General features: G+C 38.1%; 1 protein-coding gene across 3 annotated transcripts in view; it reads right to left on the bottom strand.

Annotated features, from left to right (window-relative positions):
* Positions 1 to 20,359, bottom strand: part of LOC145783861 (uncharacterized) — an 85,924-nt gene that overhangs the window by 23,370 nt on the left and 42,195 nt on the right. For all 3 annotated transcript variants that reach the window (XM_082595614.1, XM_082595615.1, XM_082595613.1), the window contains exons 12-22: positions 18,773 to 18,898; positions 13,246 to 13,368; positions 12,601 to 12,735; positions 11,971 to 12,138; positions 10,469 to 10,572; positions 9,867 to 10,044; positions 8,336 to 8,458; positions 7,851 to 7,976; positions 6,210 to 6,412; positions 4,463 to 4,601; positions 2,131 to 2,318 (exon numbers count right to left, since the gene is read on the bottom strand). In XM_082595614.1, the coding sequence (XP_082451740.1) occupies positions 2,131 to 2,318; positions 4,463 to 4,601; positions 6,210 to 6,412; positions 7,851 to 7,976; positions 8,336 to 8,458; positions 9,867 to 10,044; positions 10,469 to 10,572; positions 11,971 to 12,138; positions 12,601 to 12,735; positions 13,246 to 13,368; positions 18,773 to 18,898 (1,613 nt within the window). The remainder of the gene's footprint in view (positions 1 to 2,130; positions 2,319 to 4,462; positions 4,602 to 6,209; positions 6,413 to 7,850; positions 7,977 to 8,335; positions 8,459 to 9,866; positions 10,045 to 10,468; positions 10,573 to 11,970; positions 12,139 to 12,600; positions 12,736 to 13,245; positions 13,369 to 18,772; positions 18,899 to 20,359) is intronic.

Consider the following 20,359-nt stretch of genomic DNA (forward strand, 5'->3'; position numbering starts at 1 on the left):
TCCTTTCTTTCTTTTGGTTTCTCGTGGTGTCCATGTTGTTAATTTTTTAGTCCATCTATTGTCCTGATATCTTGCTATATGACCTGCCCAGGACCATTTTAGTTTCTTGATTGTGCTTAATATATCTCGTAATTTTGTTTGATTTCTGATCCATTCGGCAGTCTTTTTATCTCGCCATGTTAAACCCATCATGATTCGTTCATGTGCTCTCTGCATAGTTCTTAGTTTAAGTGTTAATTTCTTTGTAAGGTTCCAAGTTTCTGCACCATATGTAGCGGTTGGAAGGATGCATTGATCGTAGACTTGTTTCTTGAGAGAAAGAGGCAGTTTTGACTTAAATATCGAACTTGCTCTTTCGAAGGCTTGCCATCCAAGTGATATTCTTCTTTCGATTTCATCTTTATTGGAGTTGGTTGTAATTTTTTAGCCAAGATATATATAGCGATCAACTTTTTCGATAGTCGCTCCGTCCAAAAGAATATTGCTGCCGATGTCTGCCAGTTTGTTAAGCATAACTTTCGTTTTGTTAAAGTTCATATGAAGGCCAATCTTTTTGCTTTCTGTATTGAGTTCACTTAGCATTGTTTGTAGTTGTTTAGGTTGCTCAGATATAAGGATGACGTCATCAGCTAACACAGCTTACATGTTACCGTGATTTAATCTATTTAAGATAATTTTTTAGCTCAATCTTTGCATGCTCCGGGCTGCAGGGAATTGACCCATAGAGTCAAGTAAATTTATTTTTATTTTAACAGCACCGTATATAAACAAACAAGCAAAGTAAATGTAATTGTCAAAACAATGAATTGTACAACTGATAGTTAGATTCTGGCGCAATCAGGATCCTAGCCAAAGACCATGAGCAGTCATCCGGTGACAGTGACGTCAGATTTATGTTGGGCCATTGAGGTTCGCAGATAAAAGCTTTGTGTTGTGCTTGTAGCATTGTTTTTTTTTTTAATCTAAGTTATGTTTGCAATTGCTTTTATTTGTTTGATATAGTTCCAGAAAATGTCAAGCTCTCCTTTAGTATCTACCTCCATTGCACTAACACGGAACCATTACCAATCGGCAGGGCCTCCAAGAGCCCTGCCGGGCCCCGGTGCAGATGTTGCTGCCGGGCCCCCCAGCGCGACATGTCGCGTGATATCTCACCAATCACAAGCGAAACTTGCGGTGCGCGTTCTTACAAAGAATAAATTAGGAGTATTTACACTACATTATTTCACAAACAATGCACTATTGTAAATATAACTTTAAATTCACAGATACACACTAGTTATACACAATGATAAAATGCTGCACAATGCTAAAACACTACATAGTGTAAATATAGCCTCAATAGCCTTGTCAGATATGGAATTCTGCCCTAATTAGAGGAAAAGTTTATAGCTGTTGAAAACAAAAACTTGTATTTTGGAAATTTTTTTTAGTCCTGGGCAAAGATCAAAACCCTAACCTTTCCTAACTCTAACCCTTCCTAACGTTAATCCTAACTCTGGCAACACCTGATTGTATCCATGGCAACAAAAGGGTAAAATCTGCCATTTCAAAGATAAAAATTGCAATACTACCCGACATGGCTGACATAGCATTGCATATGTGTACATACAGTTTTACATTAACATACAATACCATTTCTGACCTTAAAATCTGCAGAGACTAGGGGAGCAAACTTAGGATGAATGCATTGCTATTGTTCATGACATTAAGAAATACCAAGTTCATATAAGAAATACCAACTTCAAAATATAAAAAACATTTTATGCAAAATTGACCTTATCACGCAAATTTAAACATTTTATCGGCCCCCTGAACGCAAAAAAATGAAAATTTTGTTGTTCTAAAAAAGGGCATAGCTTAGGCTACCCATAAGGGGGCCCCATTCGACATACAAAACTAATATAAAAACAATATTTTATGCAAAATCATTGAAATCAATCTTTTTTCGCGTGAATTTAGACATTTTGTCGGGCCCCCTTGAACTCACCGGGCCCCGGTGCAATGCACTGGTTGTCCTCTCCTCTTGTGGGCCCTGCCAATCGGATATGCAGTATGTCGATTACTCAAACTTGCTGTTTAAACCTAACTTTAAGCGCTCTGAAATTTGGTTACGGTTTGAGACTTTACCTTTTCGATCCCGCAATCAGTTTGGTCATTAATAGTCAGAAACAATCTGCAGTCGTCAGCAGTCCGTTCATATCCAATTTCATACTCAGTTATGATTCCTCGACCTGTTTCTGTCGGCTTTGTCCAGTTGAAGATGAGATTTAGGTTACTTTTGATGATAACCATAAAGTTAGCAGGAGCAGCAGTTGCTAAAAAAAATTAACGTTTTTTACTTCTTATTTTAGTTGAGTCGCTTGAAATAATTGTGTGAGAAAATTTGTTAAACTTAAGACGATACTAATACAACAAAAACGTTATTTGAAGACCTCCTGTGTTTTATTGCAAGTCCATGCGAACGTTACAAATTGGAATTATTCTAGATCAGCGGTTCTCCACCAGGGTCCGCAAAACGCTTCCAAGGGTCAGTGAAAGTCTCTGAATTTGCAGCATGATTGATAAATTACGGCATTTAAAAATTGGTTACGTTTTATTAGTGTATTAAAGTAATTCTCAATCTGTGCGTCGTGACGCCCTAGTGCAGGGCTTCCCTATTCGTTTATCACCCCACACCCCATGGGATTGATGAAGCCAATCTCGCACCCCCTATTTTGAAGCGGAGTGGTTCTGAGAAAAAAATTCAAAATACGTACGAAAACAACACAGAAAAGCAGCTTTATATGGCTAACGAATAGGAAAAAGGGCAGCCTTCAACAACGCAATCACACAAAATGCAAAAGCGAATAAATAAAGAAATAACACAAACTGAGAAAATAATGGCGTTAGTCAAGATCTTTGAGTTTTATCCTGCCTCTGCCTTTCCTTTATTGCAAGGGCCACCGGCGTGTAATGCCAATGGCCAATCAGCCCAACTTAGCTCACTCAAATTGACAAAAAAACAAACAATCCAGTTGCTAGTCAGGTTAATATCAGTTCTGTTTTTAGCCTGACTAGTAGCTGACACTTTCCTTTTCGTAAGTCAATCCACAGTCTACAACGTGAAAAACTTCGTTCTCGCTTAAAACGCGTTCTTTCCCAATGTGTACGATAAGAAATTGTCAACAATGAGACAATTGCTGACACACTATTATCGCATTATCCCGCCACCAATCATGTGACGTTCGCACCACAGCCATTTTGTTTTCAGCAACTTGTCGGGTGGGATTCTGTTGTTGTTGTTATGCATTGTGCTGAAATGTGCAGGATAGGCCAACATAGAATGCTCTGAGAGATAATCACCACCTCCCTCGTTAAACAAAATCCATCTCTATATACGGTATAGCTCTTCTTCCTCGGTGGATTCCCGCACCCCCAGCAACAGCTACTCGCACCCCCAGGGGGTGCGAGCACCCCCAATCGGGAAGCCCTGCCCTAGTGCATCATTAAAAATTAAATAGGGTGTCACACAAAAGTTCGATTAAACAAATTATTAAAGGTAGTTAATTTTTTTTTATAAAGCTATGTAATAATGTATGTTCAACTTTAATTTTTTTGAGGCAGCAGATTTTAATGCTTTGTTTAGAAATTATGCAAACGTAAGTCAGCATACTATTAGTATTCACAGTTTTGCCATGACTGTGATTACAACGAAATATTGCTTTTAAATATAAAAAAAGGAGAAATTCTTCGTAAAGGTCGCAAAAATTCATTAATTTTTAATGAAATTCAAAGGAACACATCATTTCAACAAATTCATCTAAGTGTGTCGCTTCGAAACTTATGAAGCATTTGTTTCCGTTAGGGATACATGCTGCTAAAATTTCAGATAATTTTTTAGAGTTTTGTGACCGCTTCGAGGTCACCAAAGGGGTCCTCTACGACAAGAAGGTTGAAAACCACTGCTTTTGATGTTTTTTCCTGCCCAGTACACAGTACTTGAATAATTTGAAAACTAGCTCAAAGTTAAAAATAAAAAACATCAGCATGAAACTCAGCGACACAAAAAACCGATACTCTAGATTCTAGAAGTTTGGAATCTAGATATTTTGGCCAATTTCATTTTCACACAATTCAGTGGCATATTTTTGTGAGATTGTAAAAAACTTGAAACAGGAATTAAACTTAAATTTTAGCAAGCAATAACAAAAATGTTAAGTAGCCTAATATTATCATTACGGTTTTGATTTTATAACCACAAGAATGTAAAGTTAGCAACATGACGACTAATAAATACTTTAACAAGCGTAGCAAAGAGCCCAAAGTGTCCAACATGTTGTAAAAACTGTTACAAAGCGTAGGTGGTGTTAATCGAAGTGCAAGCTTAACTCAAAAGAAGTAAACAAAACACAGCAGAACAGTAGGCTAACACTCAGTCCAAGTCCCGTACACTCGCGTAGAAGAATTTTTTTTAGTTTACCTGTAGAGCCGCTGGAGATTGTAATATCTTGACTATCAGCATCAACCACAAACCCATTTACATCAAACAGCTCGCCAACTGTACCGTAGGTAATCGAAACGCGGTAATCGGTTGCCGGGGTTACCGGGATTTCGATGGGCTGAAAATAATAGAATAACAATGTGCTTTATGTAGGCTATGCTGTAGAGCGCTGTGTTCATCGATATGCATTGTTCTCAGCAGTGTGCAAAACAGACCGTGTCAATGCAGTTAAAGGCAATAAAAAAACCGACATCTGCTGCAAGTAAAAGTAAACTTAGACTGCTTCTGTTGTGAGGTGCACAGAGTAATCGTTAAGAACGAGAAATTTGCTGGAAATCATTATTTCTGCTAAACATAAATATGGCTGTAAATAACTTGAGTACAACTGAATACTGCAGAAGTCTTTGTGGAGAGCATGTCAACATTTGAAGAGTGTACCTAATAAAATCTATTGGCGGACCAACAAAATACTGCTGTTCCGAAAGTTTTTAGTTCAAACAAGCATGCTTTATTATGTAAAATGATTTGTTATAATTAAGTAATTTTCACACATTATTTCAAGTTCATGGGTTTAGTTTTGAGTAAATATGATGCTTAATTAAAAATGCTTAGGGGCGATCTTAAACTTTTGGTCACGACTGTAGCGTCGAGACCACCAGTTTGTACCAGCTGAGATCTAAACTCACCCACTATATAGGCTTCGATCTAGTGATGTACTATAAACAAAAATAGTTTGTTTGAAACGCTCAATGATGTAAGCTATCAATGACAACATATTTTGTGGTGCGGCTTCGTTGTAGACTACTACACCGATTACCACTTGCAGATGTAAGCCTTTGACACATTTCCGTTGGGCTGAATTACTGCTTCACTTTGCACAAGTGGGAATCGGTTCTTTCAGCGGTGTGGCAGAACGGCGCAAAATGTCAGGGTTTTTCGGGAGAAAACTCGAAAAGTTGCCAAGTTTACTACCCAGTTGGCTATTACCTTTATTCAGTGTAAAATCAATCCAAAGTAGCCTAGCTGTTTCATATTAAAAAATTGATATCGTTAGTGTACAGTGTGACGAGCATATGACCTATTATGGTAACAGGCTACTGTGTTGACTACAACTCATGGACTCCTCAAGTAAAGAGTCTATGCTACAACTACAAAATGGATATTTTTCTTTAAAAAAAATTAAGGAATGCCCCATCAAAAAAAGTTTGCGTAGCCTACGCGGCTGGCCAATGGACATGAAACATAAAAGAACGACTGAACTAACAATTGTGTCACGAAGTCCAGGTTGCAATGTTTTTTTTAACTATTCAAAGAAGCCAGTGGTGCTTGATTGACAAAATGTCAGAAACAAATCACCTGAAACACCTTATGATAGTTTAGCTTAGATTACATCAGAATATGGTATAATGCCATGGAATTATACGCCTGGTGAACGACATCATAATACGGTACAACTAAATTTGAAAGTAGATAATTTTTGGCGTTCAGTCTGCGTGAGCTTGCATTAGTTCAAGCAGCACACCACTGAACCACGTTTTCGATAATAAAAATAAAAGAACAGAAAAACAAACAAAGAATATCGTGGTCGATGAAATATACTTTTATATTTGTTAGAAGATGGCAGTTAGTAGTATGTTCCACACAATTAGTTTTAAAACTTCCATTGACCTTGATAGACTTTTAATTTACACACCAAATTACACACTTTTTAATTTACACATCTCACCAAAAAGTCTGGGGAGTCGACGCGATTTGTTGTGACGTTGAATGACATGCCTGTTGCTGTGTCGGTGAGTATGATCACGTAGTTGGTGATGTACGATATATTTCTACTCCAATCTGCATTAGTGAGGTCAAAGTTGACCAAAAGCCGACTTGAAGAGGCGTCACTTATGGGATTGATGGTTAAATTGGAGAGTCGTATAAGAGCTGTAAACAAAATTTATGTGTAAAATTGTTAAAACTCAAAAAGTGACTTTCATAAGTCTAGTTAGGAAGAGCTCCTTCTTTGCTTACGTATTAAGAGTTACAAATTCAGGTAGATAAAGCATCCACCTTCGTATACTAGTGGTTGTGAGTGTAATCCGAACGGGCCATGTAAAAACTCTCAAGAATTTAGCACTAACGTTTCTTTAAGATGATCACTGAGCAACAAAGAAATGGAATTAGGGAAGCATTAGACTCGAGAATGGATGTTCTCTCTTTTATTTGTAAGTTAAAACATTTATCTGCTTGATAAAATGAATATTCCTAGTTTGAACTTGAAGGTGGTAAATACTAAGTTATTTCTATTAAATAGATACAAATAAAAATAACAGAAATGCAGCAAGCACAAAATTTTATAGACAATTACACTGCAAATCAGACGCTTTCATTTGCTATGGCCTTTCTATATTAGGATAATAACGCCTAGTTGCAAAACTGGGTATAAAAGTGTGGTTTAGACCTGCTCACAGCCAGGGGCTCCGAGAGGGGGAAGTTGGGCAAGTTTTCTCTCTAGCAAAACATTGTAAACGAAAAACGAGTGTTTTTTTCACTTTTGAAGGAGGCCCATCTTTACTACTAAAATAAAAATGTACCAACTCAATAATAAATAAATTCTTAAATGAAGTGCGTATAGTTTACCAATAACTTACAGTAGCCTACATGTTGTACATCAATTCAGACGTCGCAAAATTTTTGTCATTTGATGCTGTCATCTGGAACGCTGCATTTGAAAAAGTCCGAAAACGGTTAAATTTAATCAGGGTTGTCCAAAGTCCGGCCTGCGAGACGTTTTTGCATGGCTCGCGCCTGTTGTTGTACAATGACGTGTTATTTTTGGGTTGCAGGCACACAAAAATTATATAAATTCAACTTGCATTTTTTAGAAAATTAATGCAGTTGTTGCCAGCGAACACTTCAGTATTATCAAATCTGGCTCGCCTGGGAAGAAGTTTGGACCGGTTTGGACACCCTTGAATTAAATGCTTGGTTGCACTATTTTTGTTGCCTATATGTTGCGTGTTTACAAAGCTTTCTAGACAAAATAGTTTGCCACAATGGCATTTTTGCTGCAAGTATAATCCAGCGATTATCATTGCTGATTTTCACATTATTGAATGAAGTTTTCATGCTGAAGAAAGTAGGTTAACTTCAGCTTAAAACAGGAACATGCAACACAAGATACAAATTAGTTGTATTTTTGCTAAAAAATATTATGGGGCTCATTTTTCGTATTGTTTCCCGAGCAGTGCTGACTTCTCTCGGAGGCCCTGCTCACAGCCAAAGGTTTTATCTAAAATCTTCATCAGTCATTTAAAGAGCAATATTTTTTAATTTCTTTGAAACTAGAAAGTCAACGTAGCTTTTCCCAAAAGAAACTTACGTCTGCACTCCACACCAGAACCGTAGTATTGAGGAAAGCATGTACAATTGAAGCTCCCATTTAGATCAGTACATGTCGCCTTTGTAGAATCACAATTGTCTGTTTCCGTGGCACACTCGTCGATATCTAGATAAAGTTAATTATCACTTCTTAGAAAAATATTATGGCTCATGTTGTGATGGTGGAGACCCTTGTTATAAAACATACTTTCTCAAGTTATATGCACCTATTTTTTTTTTAAAAGCGGACACTTGCCAATGTAGGCCATATATACTGTACTTTGCATTCTTACATGATTCAAATAAGAGTAGGCTAGTCTAAACATTGCAAAAGTAAAGTATATTTAGCATTTATATAATAGCATGATCATGATGTGTAACATATATTGCACTACAACTTATAACTTGGCTAAATGCAGCTTGTATCGCAGCTTATATCACAATTAAACTGTCATGTGTCAAGCTACATAGACTACAGTGATTTACTAGTTTCACAGTTTTTCCCTTCAAAACCAGGGCAACCCTGACACACGTAGTCAAAAGCAAGATCTTGGCATGTTCCACCATTTTGACATTCACTTCTCGATGGATCATCGCAGTCGTCCATGTCTGTGGCAAAAAGTATTTCGATTTATACAAAATATTTTAAAAGTGATTTATTTTGCAACAGTTGCTGCAGGTTGTAAAACACTATCAATACAAAGTCTTCGTATTAGCCGAACAGCAATTGAAGCCGTTTGCGGCCAAAGTTGATTAGCCACATGTTGAAATTTTGAAAAAATGACCGTTCAAGTTTTCATATATGCTAAAAAGTTATGTTATACATTAAAATATTTTACTGAGACTGAGAATATGTATCTTTGACGGAAATTTTTGATACAGTTTAGATGTGTAAGTTTTAACTTTCTAGGTTCTGTAGTTTTCTGTATTTTCGAAGAAAATGTGGGTTTATCAGCTTGTCCCCCTATATTGTGTCTCATCAACTTTTTGTACGAAAATTTCACATCTTAACTTTCCACCTAATAGTTTTTATGCAAAAACAGTTGATATGAACTTTTTTTCAAAAGATTTCTTTTGAACCATTTAAAATGTATAGAAAATAGTATCGGAAGAATTTTTGACTATTTTATTTTTCCGAAAAAACAAAACGTCGGTTTGAAATTATAATATTCTCATCATGGTGCAGCATAATAAGTTCAATATTATGATCATATCTGACACGAAGCAACTGCAATGGTTTTAAACGCATGCCTTGCCTACTTTGAGTTTATTCTTCAAAATCTAAATACGTAATTGCCACGCACGCTAAGTTTGAAATGTATATTGGTTTTAGGCAGGTCGTCTAGCCTAGGTGGCCTAGCCTACTATTATGATCGAATTAAATTTTAAAGGACAAAAAGCAATAGTTACGTCAGAAAGTAATTAAAGGAGTCACAACTGAGTGCAAATCAGCGTATTGATCACGTTTATCATGGATTTAAAAAAGAAGGGGATGAAAAATTGTGATCATTTTTTAATATTTATAATATTTGCTTTGGTAATTGCAAGTGTTAAGATCAATTCTCTGCTCCCTACAAATATTGAAAAATCTAACATTATGTTTGTACTTTGTTTTAGTCGACCCAGTCATATTAGTTTTTCTGACTGCAACCCTATATACGCACATACCAACTTTTTCTTAAAAACGATTTCACTTTGCCAAAAATGGGCTGCCTCGTTTTCTTCGAAATCGAATGAATTTCAACTTGAAACTCTGACAGATCATTCTTTATGCTTTTCTGACTATAAATATGCACAACTCAATTTCGTCAAAATGTGACATCAACTTTTGCTGCAAACGACTTCAATTTCAACCCAACTTTCAGTCTATTAGTGGTTTAAAATAGCTTACGCTTATTTTTCAAAATAAAAGTAAAGATATAGAAATTAAAGATCTTATGGTTATCTTAGGCGTGATAGATTAGAATAAAACATAGCATACTTCAACGACGAAGTCTACCCTTAATGCATAACCTGCCTGGTTCATAGTTAATCTGGAATCCAGTTGAAACTGTTCCCCTATCACTAAAAAAATGAATGTAAACTTGATTTTGTGTTGGCAAAGTGTAGGTCTTGGTATTGTCGTCATAACCAATGGGGTTAGTACTGGTGGCAGGCGCTCGATCATTGAGGACGCCATTCATCTCTCCGGTGAACTGGAAAATAGAAATTAAAGTTTTTACAAACTCGCAAACACTATCAGTTAGAACTGAGAAAACGAACAATAAAAACGATTAAGCACTAATTTACAATTCAAGTGATGGCATTATCTTTCAATTCGATTTGTAGCGTTGGCCGATGATAATTAAAACAGAGGATTGTACGTTTCGGAACGGTTGCTGAACATTAGTTTAGCTTTTGCATTTTTGGCTCAGTACTACTCAAACCAAAGTATTCCAAATTTTTTTCTTCTTAGCCTATTTATTTTACTACAACATTGACACTTTTTTACAATAACAGATGTAAGTTACAATTGTAGCTTATTAACGCGAAGGAAAACTTTAAGAAAAAGTTTGGCGGTGGCAAACAATCTTGAAGGTTTCTGGTGCCTTCTCATGCAATCTAATGTTAGTCACTTACAACAGCAAGCTTGGCGTCCACGTCAAATATGCTGCTACTGGTGCTAAAAATAATATAGTCTTCTGCACTCTCCACCGATAAGTTTATAAACGTGAACCGGATCGCTGTAACGAATACAATCTAATTTCAAACATTTGTATAAAGTTTTTGTTTAAGTACAGTACAATTTTTAAAGACAAGCCAAAAATACGTGCTTTTTCTGAAATTTGTTTCAATACAATTTAATAACAGTGAGATGGCACAGTGAATAAGGCGTTGGCTTTCCAATAGTTAATGCAAACTTAGTTCGACACCCAGGTTAAGCTGGTTGTTGATAAATATCGCTCACCTCTACCCAGGGTGTAACAAATTGGGTAGACGTTCCCAGCCAGCAAGCCCGCCTGGGGGCGCATTAATAATTTAAGTGGGCACTTGGGCGTGTGGGCATACCATGTGGGTTATTTATAGGTCACAAATGGGTCAACACAAATCCAGTTTTTCATGTTTGTTGAATTGCCCCAAACCGCAAACCGAGACCCATCTCTTTAATTTCAACTTTTTATTACCGTATTTTCTTTTAGTTTGAAAAAGAAAGTAGAAAATATAAGCACCAATGTGGGTTGAATTTGGGCAGCCTAGCTGTAAAATCACCTAAACATGGGTGGTAAGTGGGTTGTCCAATATTACAAAAAAATGTTTTTACAAAACAAAAATATTTTTATTGGCTGTATGAAAACAACTTTGTCAGTGTTGTTTTTATACTGCCAGTAATTATTGCAAGGATTGTTGTGAGATCTGATGTGGGTTCAAGCTGGGCAGCCCATTTGCACAACAACATTTTACAAAATTTAGTCTGAGTTGAATTTCCCACATTAGTTCAAAATAAGCTTATTAGTAGTTTAAATTATAATGGCAGCATAGATATTTTTACACATTTTCTTCTTTCATCTTCCCTTCAACTACGAAGAGAAGCTACTTTTATTTCCTTTGAATTCGAAGTGTTTTTGCGTGAAGTTCAGTGGCGCATCGTATCCGTGTGGGATCCAATTACCAAAGACATCAGTTCGACACCGCTCGGAAACGTTTTCAAACTGGGCTGCCCAATTGAGTTGGAACTTGAGCCCGTGGACAAATATAACTGGAGCCCATTATATTTCTTATTTGTTACCCAATTGTCAATGCTGACTGGGTTGCTGCTGAAGGAAAGGCGGCCAGAACAAAAAAGCTGACCACCCTATTTTTGTTAGTGCCGAAGGTTTAGTGTGATGAGAACCTTATCTTCTCATTCCCAAAAGCTCAATGACTGAGTAGTAGGTCACTGTTCATCATCATGTCCCTTTCTGGTATTGTATTAAGGGTTGGAGACAGTGCGCCACTGTTCACCATTATGAGCTTGTCGTATCGCACTTTCATAATTTAATTTCGTCCATTTAGAGATGTATGTTGTCCAAATCATTTTCCACAACCGTTACCTTACAATTAAACAAACTTACGTTAACTTTATCTCCTGCAGAATAATTTACCTGAAGTTGCCGTTTGTCCTTCGAGATCCACAAACCAAGAGACCATTTGGTTAACTTTGTACGCCGTTACGCCGTCGTAGGGAATGGGCCATTCAATGGTACCAGGAATAGTGCAAGTAGTGAACGATGTGTTTCCAGGCATGTGTACAAATGCAGGACAAAAGTAACCTATACAGCATTTTAAAATTCAATACTTCAACCATAAAAAAAATTATGAAATTTAAAATCGATAATTCATCTATAGCACACGTCAACAAGTATTATCAAATTCTTCCATTTCTTTTTTACATTGTTTCAACGTCTGCAGATCTTGCTGCGTAGTGAAACCTCGTTCTGTCATATAACCGAAGTCAGTTAAAGGACACTCAAACCGAGGCTGTAGACTTAGAGTTTGGAAAGTGCAAACCTGAATGCCAGTGCATGACAGCAAGGTAAATCAAACGTGATACTGCTTTGGTATCTCGAACGACCATAAAGACATCTTACATTCTTACTGTACAGCATTCCTCGAGATGGCATTATTACAATGTGATGATGGTCGTGATACTTGCACAGCCTTGGACTGTTCTTTTTGAATCAGGCCAAAAACATAAATTTAAGGTTCCTTTGCATCAAAAATATTTGACTCACCAACGCAGTTGGGATACGTTCCTCTGTATTCCGGCTCGTTGCAGGCACACCCGAAGGATCCAAACAAGTTGACACACTTCTGTTTATTATCTGTCACAGTACAATTGTCCGTCCTTGTTTCACATTCGTTAATGTCTAAAAATAAACGTAATTCAGTTTTAAGATTGGTGCTATTTAAGTTCTTAACTCAATAGCGGTCGGAAAGGTTCAAAGCGAAAAGTTGAAAAACATGTGAGCTACTGTATCGCTACACTTCAAACAAATTTCTTTTGCTTATATAATACATTTAATCATACAATTGTTATGTTAGTTTAGTCGTGTGGGACTCCATATTTATTTAACTAAAGTAAAAGTTATCATGCGCCTTGTGAAACTATGCCATAACATGATGAAAAAGTAATGTAGCCTAATTTGATTTATCGCAACAATTTGACAAAAAATGTTTTCACGTGTAAAAATCTTAAAATTATAGAACAATTTTTGTAACAGCCTGATTCAGTGCTCGCAACATATTGACTTACAACGGCACTGCTGTAGTAAAGAATTTTTCTGAGTAATATTCAATAAATTTCCGTTAACTTCTATCTTACTTAGTCTCAGAGATAGTAAAATTTTCCAGACAAATTAAACGATTTGTAGATTAACCTGCGCAAACAATGCCATTTCCGGAAAATCCATTTTTACATAAGCAATTAAAACTTCCTAAGGTGTTGGAGCAATCAGCATTTGGATCGCAATTATCCGTATCCTCAGCACATTCGTCAATATCTGTTGAAAACAAAATTTAGAAATTTAGCTCCATGTCACTTCTCTTGGCTCATTTTTTAATCAGTCGTCATCACAGCAGATCCTCCGGCTTCATTTGGTTATGTCCATAGTCTTCGGTCACAGCAACATCATCATGCATATTTTCACTTTGCACCAATTTGCAATTATTTATCATAATCAAATCGCTTCAAACTGGAGAACTAAAGTTGATTAATTCAATCTTTATCCTCGGACTGGGAAAGCTTCTTCGAGAGCTTAATCCCAGCACTTTCGCACATTTGTAGAAACTTTGAACTACTGACACAGGCCCGGTCACCGCGTTTGACAGTGTAAACTTTACACTGTAAAGTTTCCGATTGTTGAATCATTGTTGTAGGTATCCGACGTTTTTTTCGTAAACAGCTTTTCGTAAAACAATTGTTCGTAAACAATTGTTCGTAAACAATTGTTCGTAAAATCAATTATTCGGGCATGCAATTGACCGTAATACTAATTGTTCGTAAAGAAATGTTCATAAAAGTTAGGCTAAAAAAAAACAGTTACAATTGTTTACGAACAATCAATTAAGGTAGCCCATATGCTAGAGATGTGCTAATTGTGCTTAAAGACGTGCTGTACCTGTAGAGCAGGGGTCCGCAAATACTTTTTAGTGCGACCCAAAAAGCAATCGTTCGAAATTTTCGCGACCCAAACGTTTCGGAAGTATATAATTTTGCGCAAAACGCTTTGCAAATTAATATCAATTCCAATACGGTCGTCCCCGCTTATTAAGGCCACATCGGCACCAGACGATTTTGGCTTATTAAGCGTGGGACAATTTTCTACCACTCCTATAGCCTACCTTCAGTAATTCCGGAATGGACTAAAAAGCGGGTGGACCTATTAACTGTGTGCTTCGTCGTCGTCGTCGTGCAAGCCTCTGGGGCTGAGGGTCTACTCTATCCTTTTACCACCCCAGACTCAAGATGTTCCCGGACTACACTGGAAGGCTACTAGAGAGCAGCCAGTGTTTAGTTTCACCATCCATGACACGCAGACCTTCCACTCCATTAGGTGGCTTGAAGATGGAACAGTCATTGATGGTGTGGTCTGCGGTCTGTTCCTCGGCACCACATTCACAGGAGGAGGAAGAGGCCATTCCCCATTGGTGCATGGTTGAGCGGAAAAGCCCGACGCCCGTACGAAGACGGTTGAGGCGCACCCAGGTCTGTCTTTGTAGTGTCAGGCCGATGGAGCATGCGTCGCCGTCGGAGATAAACGAATGGAGTCTGGTGGTGGCCGACTTAACTTCCATTCAGATCTATATTTGTGGTCCGCCCAATTAGCCACAGAGATAAAGTTCATCTGCTTCGTTGATCAGAAGTTGAGCGGGTGACACGAATGGGTGTCTTGATTTCAGTCGACGCTGGTTTGGGGGAGCAGAGATGTTGTGGTGAAGAAGATGGTTAGGCTCTAGTGCCCGTCGGCCAAGAAACAGAGTGGCTTCTTAGCGACGAAGCTCAGCAGGTTGGATGCCAGCGAGAATGGCAAAATTGTCCAATGGAGTGGGACGCAGGCATCCGGTCACTGTGTGCAGGGCGCTGTCTATGGCAGTGTCGATGTTATGGTAATGAGCACTGCAGCACCAAACAGGTGCACAGTACTCTGCTGAAGAGTAGACAAGGGCTAAGGCTGCTATACGCAAAGTGTCAGCCCTCGCCCCCCAGCTGGAGCCTGCCAGGCGCTTGAGTAGTGCAGCGCGGGATGTCATTTTCTTGCGCAGTGACACCAAATGGTGGCGGTATGTGTAGCCTACGATCTGTCTAATGTCACCCCAAGATATTTTGGTTCGGGGCAGAAGAACAGAGGTTCTCCATTGTTCTGAACATGTAGCTCACGATCAGCTTCCCGATTGTGTAGGTGGAAAACTGCCGCCAAAGTTTTGGTTTCGCTGAGTTTCAGTCGCCAGTTCTGGAGATAAGCTGAGAGAGTTTTCATGCCCTGGCTCAAGGTGTCTTTCAGGTTATAGGCCTATAACCGTGGGCTTAACTACTGTACCGTACTACAATCGAAAGTATAAATTTTCTTGTAGCCTACCAAATTGTACGAAACTCAGCACATCAAAGACTATATGATTGTATTTATTTTTGCCATACAAGTTATATTTATGGTAAGTTTAAACCGTTTTGCGACCCACTGTGGATGGTCTCGCGACCCAAATTTGGGTCGCGACCCACTATTTGCGGACCCCTGCTGTAGAGTGTAGACGAGCAGACAGAGCGTAAAGTCCCTGATTCAGAATGGCATTAGGCTACAGTTTGTAAGCAGCGAAAAAGGAAAGCCAAAACTTTTGTATAGTGGCCAGCTTTATTACAAAGATTATAGTGCACTTAACGCACAAGGGCAAGAAACTACTTATTGGAAATGTGAGCATTTTAATAAGAAATGTCCTGCACGAGTAGCAACTGCTATGGCAGCCATTGTACAATCCAGAGGTGAGCACAATCATGCTGGAGATGCTGGTCATGTCGAAGCAGCAAAGATAATGAAAAATATTCGTTGTGCAGCAAAAGACAGTCGTGATGACCCAAGTTACCTCGTCTCAGCAAAAACTATTGGACTCAGTCAAGCCACGGCAGCAAAACTGCTAAGTGTGCAGAGCATGAAAAGGGCAGTCACCCAAGTGCGATTGAAGGAAAATGCAGGCCCGGCAATCCCACATTATCTCCGTGACATTGTGCTTCCAGTAGAGTACAAGCAAACGTTTGCTGGTGTAACATTCTTGGCCTATGATTCTGGGCCTGCAGATAACCGTATGGTCCTCTTTGCCACTGAAAGTAATCTGCAGCTCCTTGCCGGTTCAAAGCACTGGTATGCTGACGGCACCTTCAAGACAGTGCCTTCACTGTTTGAACAGCTTTACACAATACACGGACTGAAGGAAACACTTCAGTGCCTCTGGTGTATGCCCTACTGGGGGACAAAAGGAGAGGGACATACATTCATCTGCTGCAAAAGATCAAGGAGTTGTTACCTGCTGTTGCTGTTCCAGAGACAATCATGACTGACTTTGAAATGGCCATGGTTAATGCAGTAAGCAGAGAGTACCCACTTTCAACTCACCGTGGCTGTTTCTTCCATTTGTGCCAGTGCATTTGGAGAAAGACGCAATCAAGTGGCCTGAAGGAGCAGTACGAGACAAGTGCAGAGTTTGCTCTGAGGCTGCGCGTGTTGTCGTCTCTGGCCTTTGTGCCTATTGATGAAGTCAGCCGGGCCTTTGACATTCTCATTGATGGGAATGTATTACCAGATGTTGCTCAGTCAGTAATTGACTACTTTGAAGACACTTAGGTTGGGCGCCCAGATCGTCGTCAAGGGCGCCGTCCTCCAATGTTTGCAATTCAAATGTGGAACTGCTATGATGGCGTCCTCAGTGGCCTTCCCAAAACTAATAATAGCATTGAAGGATGGCACAGAGGGTTCATGTTCCAGGTATTTGCAAATCATCCAGATATTTGAAAGTTCATATCTGCAATCAAGCGAGAGCAAAACCTAAATGAGGTTCACATTGAACAGTATGTCAGTGGCCAGGCAGGACCCCCTCCAAAGAAGAAGTACAAGGACAGTGCAGAAAGACTAACTAGAGTCGTCCGAACTTGGCGTCAAGACTTTCAAGATGATGAAATTTGTGATTACTTGCGTGGAATTGCACACAATACTTCATACTAAACTTGGCTCGTGGACAATTTGTACGAAGTTACTCAAAGTAATATTGGTAGTGTAAGAAAAGAATTGCTAAACACAGACAATTGTTGTATTCCAATAAATAACAGAAAACGCGCTTTTTCATTGTGCTTATTTCTTTGTGTCGTCGTAACTTGGTTATTCAGGAAAATTTGCATTACGCACCTTCATCGGAAATTGCAAGACAAACCTTGCTGTTGCGAAAAACTGTTCACGAACAATTCACCTATCACCTGTTTACGAACAATTCACCTATAAGAAGAATTGATGTATATGAAGAATTGCTTTACGAAGAATTAATATTACGAACAATTGTTTACGAACAATTGCTTTACGAACAACTGTTTACGAACAATTCACCTATAACCATTGTTGTCTGTGAGTTGTTCCACCCATCATTCCATGCAGTTTAAATGTCAACACCTACTGTATCATTGCTTCTGATGAGCCAAATCGTGATTTTCCCAACAGGTTTTAACGAAAGTTTGTTATTGGTACCGACCGTATTCTTTTTGAGTAAAACTGTGAAAGCTGAATAATAATCACATTTATGTCAATATCCAGGGCAGGGATAAGAATGACAAAAACGATATGGACTGTTTTGCAATTTATTTTTCCAATAGCAAAGTTTCGCGAAAAGTAGGCTATGTGGCATTATAGAAAGATATAAGGATGTATTGAAGACGACTGAATAGGACTATAGGTTATGTACTGTACTGACACCCAAACATGGTCACCAAACCTCCGCAACAAGTTCAGACCAACACTATAAGTGTATTATTCAGAATTAAACTTGACATTATAAATCGATGTGATACACAAATTGAGCCCATCAGCTCATGCAACTGTGGTACGGAAGAACAAACCGCAGGCCATAGATACTCAACAGCTACCCTGCTTTCACTCCAACGAGGGCAGCTGGCCTGTGAAAACTGGACAACTTTACCATCAAGTGGAATACCAGGACATCTGACCCCGTTGAAGTATACAGGGAGAACTAATCGTACAAAAGAAAAAGAAGGCTCAATTGATTCGGACTGGGTGTGGGTCAACCCCAAATTGGATTGTTGCTCAAACATTAAAAATGGCCCTTTACAAATGTGTTTGGTAATGAAGCTCAGTTGGAATTACAATGACAACGAGTATGCTTTGTTCTTGCAACACAAAAAGCACTAAATGTTCTCAAAGAAGTTTTAATTGTATGCATATCTGGAAATCAAGGCCTAGCCTACCACAACAGCAGTTGAATTTTATATTGCATTAACCGGAAGCAAAGTAGAATTCAACTTGAAAAGCCTATACTTAAATGTAAATTTATATCAATCAATTGAAAAGACCAGTGTAAGAAGTTTCAAGCTTTTACAACTTTGTGTACGAAATGCTCCATTGCAGCTATTGTTTAAAAATATAGTGTCCTGAGCTATAAATAAGCTAACTAGTTTCTGCTCTAGATTTTACATGATTTTTACCATATAAGTTTTGCGTTGTTAAAGCTGATTCCAGGTAGCCTACGTTACATAGGCTATGTGTCGTTGGCTCACAGAGCACTGTAAACCTTAGGCGAAAAACAGATCATTTTGAATGAGGTATTTTCGGCAAGATTTTTCGAAAATTATTGATATTCTTAACACAACGTAAGAAGCGCAAATAATAACCGATAATAATTAAAAGGTTTTCTCACCAACACACGTTACTCCGTCCCCTGAATATCCATCCAAGCACGAGCAAGTGAAACTGCCATCAGTGTCGGTGCATAGTGACCTGTCAGTAGCGCAGTTGTTTGTTCCTTCCATGCATTCATCAATATCTGAAGAGAAACGACAGTATTTTAAGTATCAAGAACCAATCAAAACCTATTCATCACAATTGGTGGACCCCACACCCACAGCCGTGGGTTCCTCAATGGCACCAAAAGTTTGAGGTAAACTTCGAGGGAGTTGACAGTGCCGTACATTCATTTAATGCTAAAAAAGACATTAAGTTTTATAAACTTTTACAAAGTCGTTGCTTGGGTCTCCTCCCTTAAAGTTTGGGGTTGACAGGAGGTATAATTCTTTTAAAGAGGTCAGTGACTAAAGAAATGATTTGAAACCAACAATCGATATGTACTTAGATCTATGTCCCCGACTTAGATTAAACATTTCAAAGCTATAGCCTAGTGGTCTTGCTTGTTGAGTTTTGTATGCTCCCAGCTATTTTCCACATTGCTCATGTATCTGACTACTACTAGGCCTCTGACAAATGCATACAAAAACATTTTCTTTTGGTTCAGTGTCAACCGAAAATTTCTTGGCATCAAAATTAAACAAAAGTGACTGTGTGACCTGGTGTGAGACTGTGTGACCAAAAGAGACGGAAAGAATATTATAAGGAACTATACAAAAACAAAGATCCTATCGATAATGTACAGACAAGTCCGCATAGCCTATACAATGTGAAGATGAAAACGACACAGAGTGTGACAACTGCTCAGTTAAGTACAAAATACTCCAAAAACTATTAAACAAAAAAGTTGTGTACTTCATTATATAAAAATCGAACTGTTGAAAAGCTTTGGAGAAAACGCAATGAGAATTATTCATAAACTTTATATGAAAATATGGGAAACCAACATTTGGCCAGATGATTGGGTAAAATCAATATTTGTCCCCTTACCATAAAAAGGCGACACAACAGAATGCAGCAACAACAGAACAATTGCCTTATTTAGTCTCTTAAGCAAGGTAATGTTAACAATAATAATAATAAAATAGAAAACAAAATTGAACATAAATTAGCTCCAGAACAGGCTAGTTATAGACCTTGCAAAGAAAAAAAAAACGCAGTATTTAATAAATACATTCGTATGTGATATTTCATGTAATCGCAATCCATGACAGTTATTAGCCAGTCTAAATACGACTGAAATAAAAAAAAAGTTTCGACAAATTTACACGAATAAACACAAAACAATTATGTTTTAGCTCGCCCCATTATATTTTCTAACTTATCCCAGAGGTGAGGTAATATGGAACATTCAGGTAGTGATAAGTTTATCATATTATATTTTTATCTAAATGACGCACAAATTTAAAATTTTGCGACAATGTTCAGCTGCCATTCGTCATTTCATTTCTGAAGTTTAAATCACTTTGAAAAAGTTAAAGCGATTTTAGTGGCAAAACAATAATTTTCTTTGCAACTCGCCCCACCTTCTACCTCAACAGTGTGCTAGAGTTGACCTATTATAGCTCTGCTCATCCCAGGAGTAAACGCAAATTTATGACAT

This window comes from Aplidium turbinatum, chromosome 15 (genome assembly GCF_918807975.1).
Source record: "Aplidium turbinatum chromosome 15, kaAplTurb1.1, whole genome shotgun sequence".
NCBI classification, from domain to species: domain Eukaryota; kingdom Metazoa; phylum Chordata; class Ascidiacea; order Aplousobranchia; family Polyclinidae; genus Aplidium; species Aplidium turbinatum.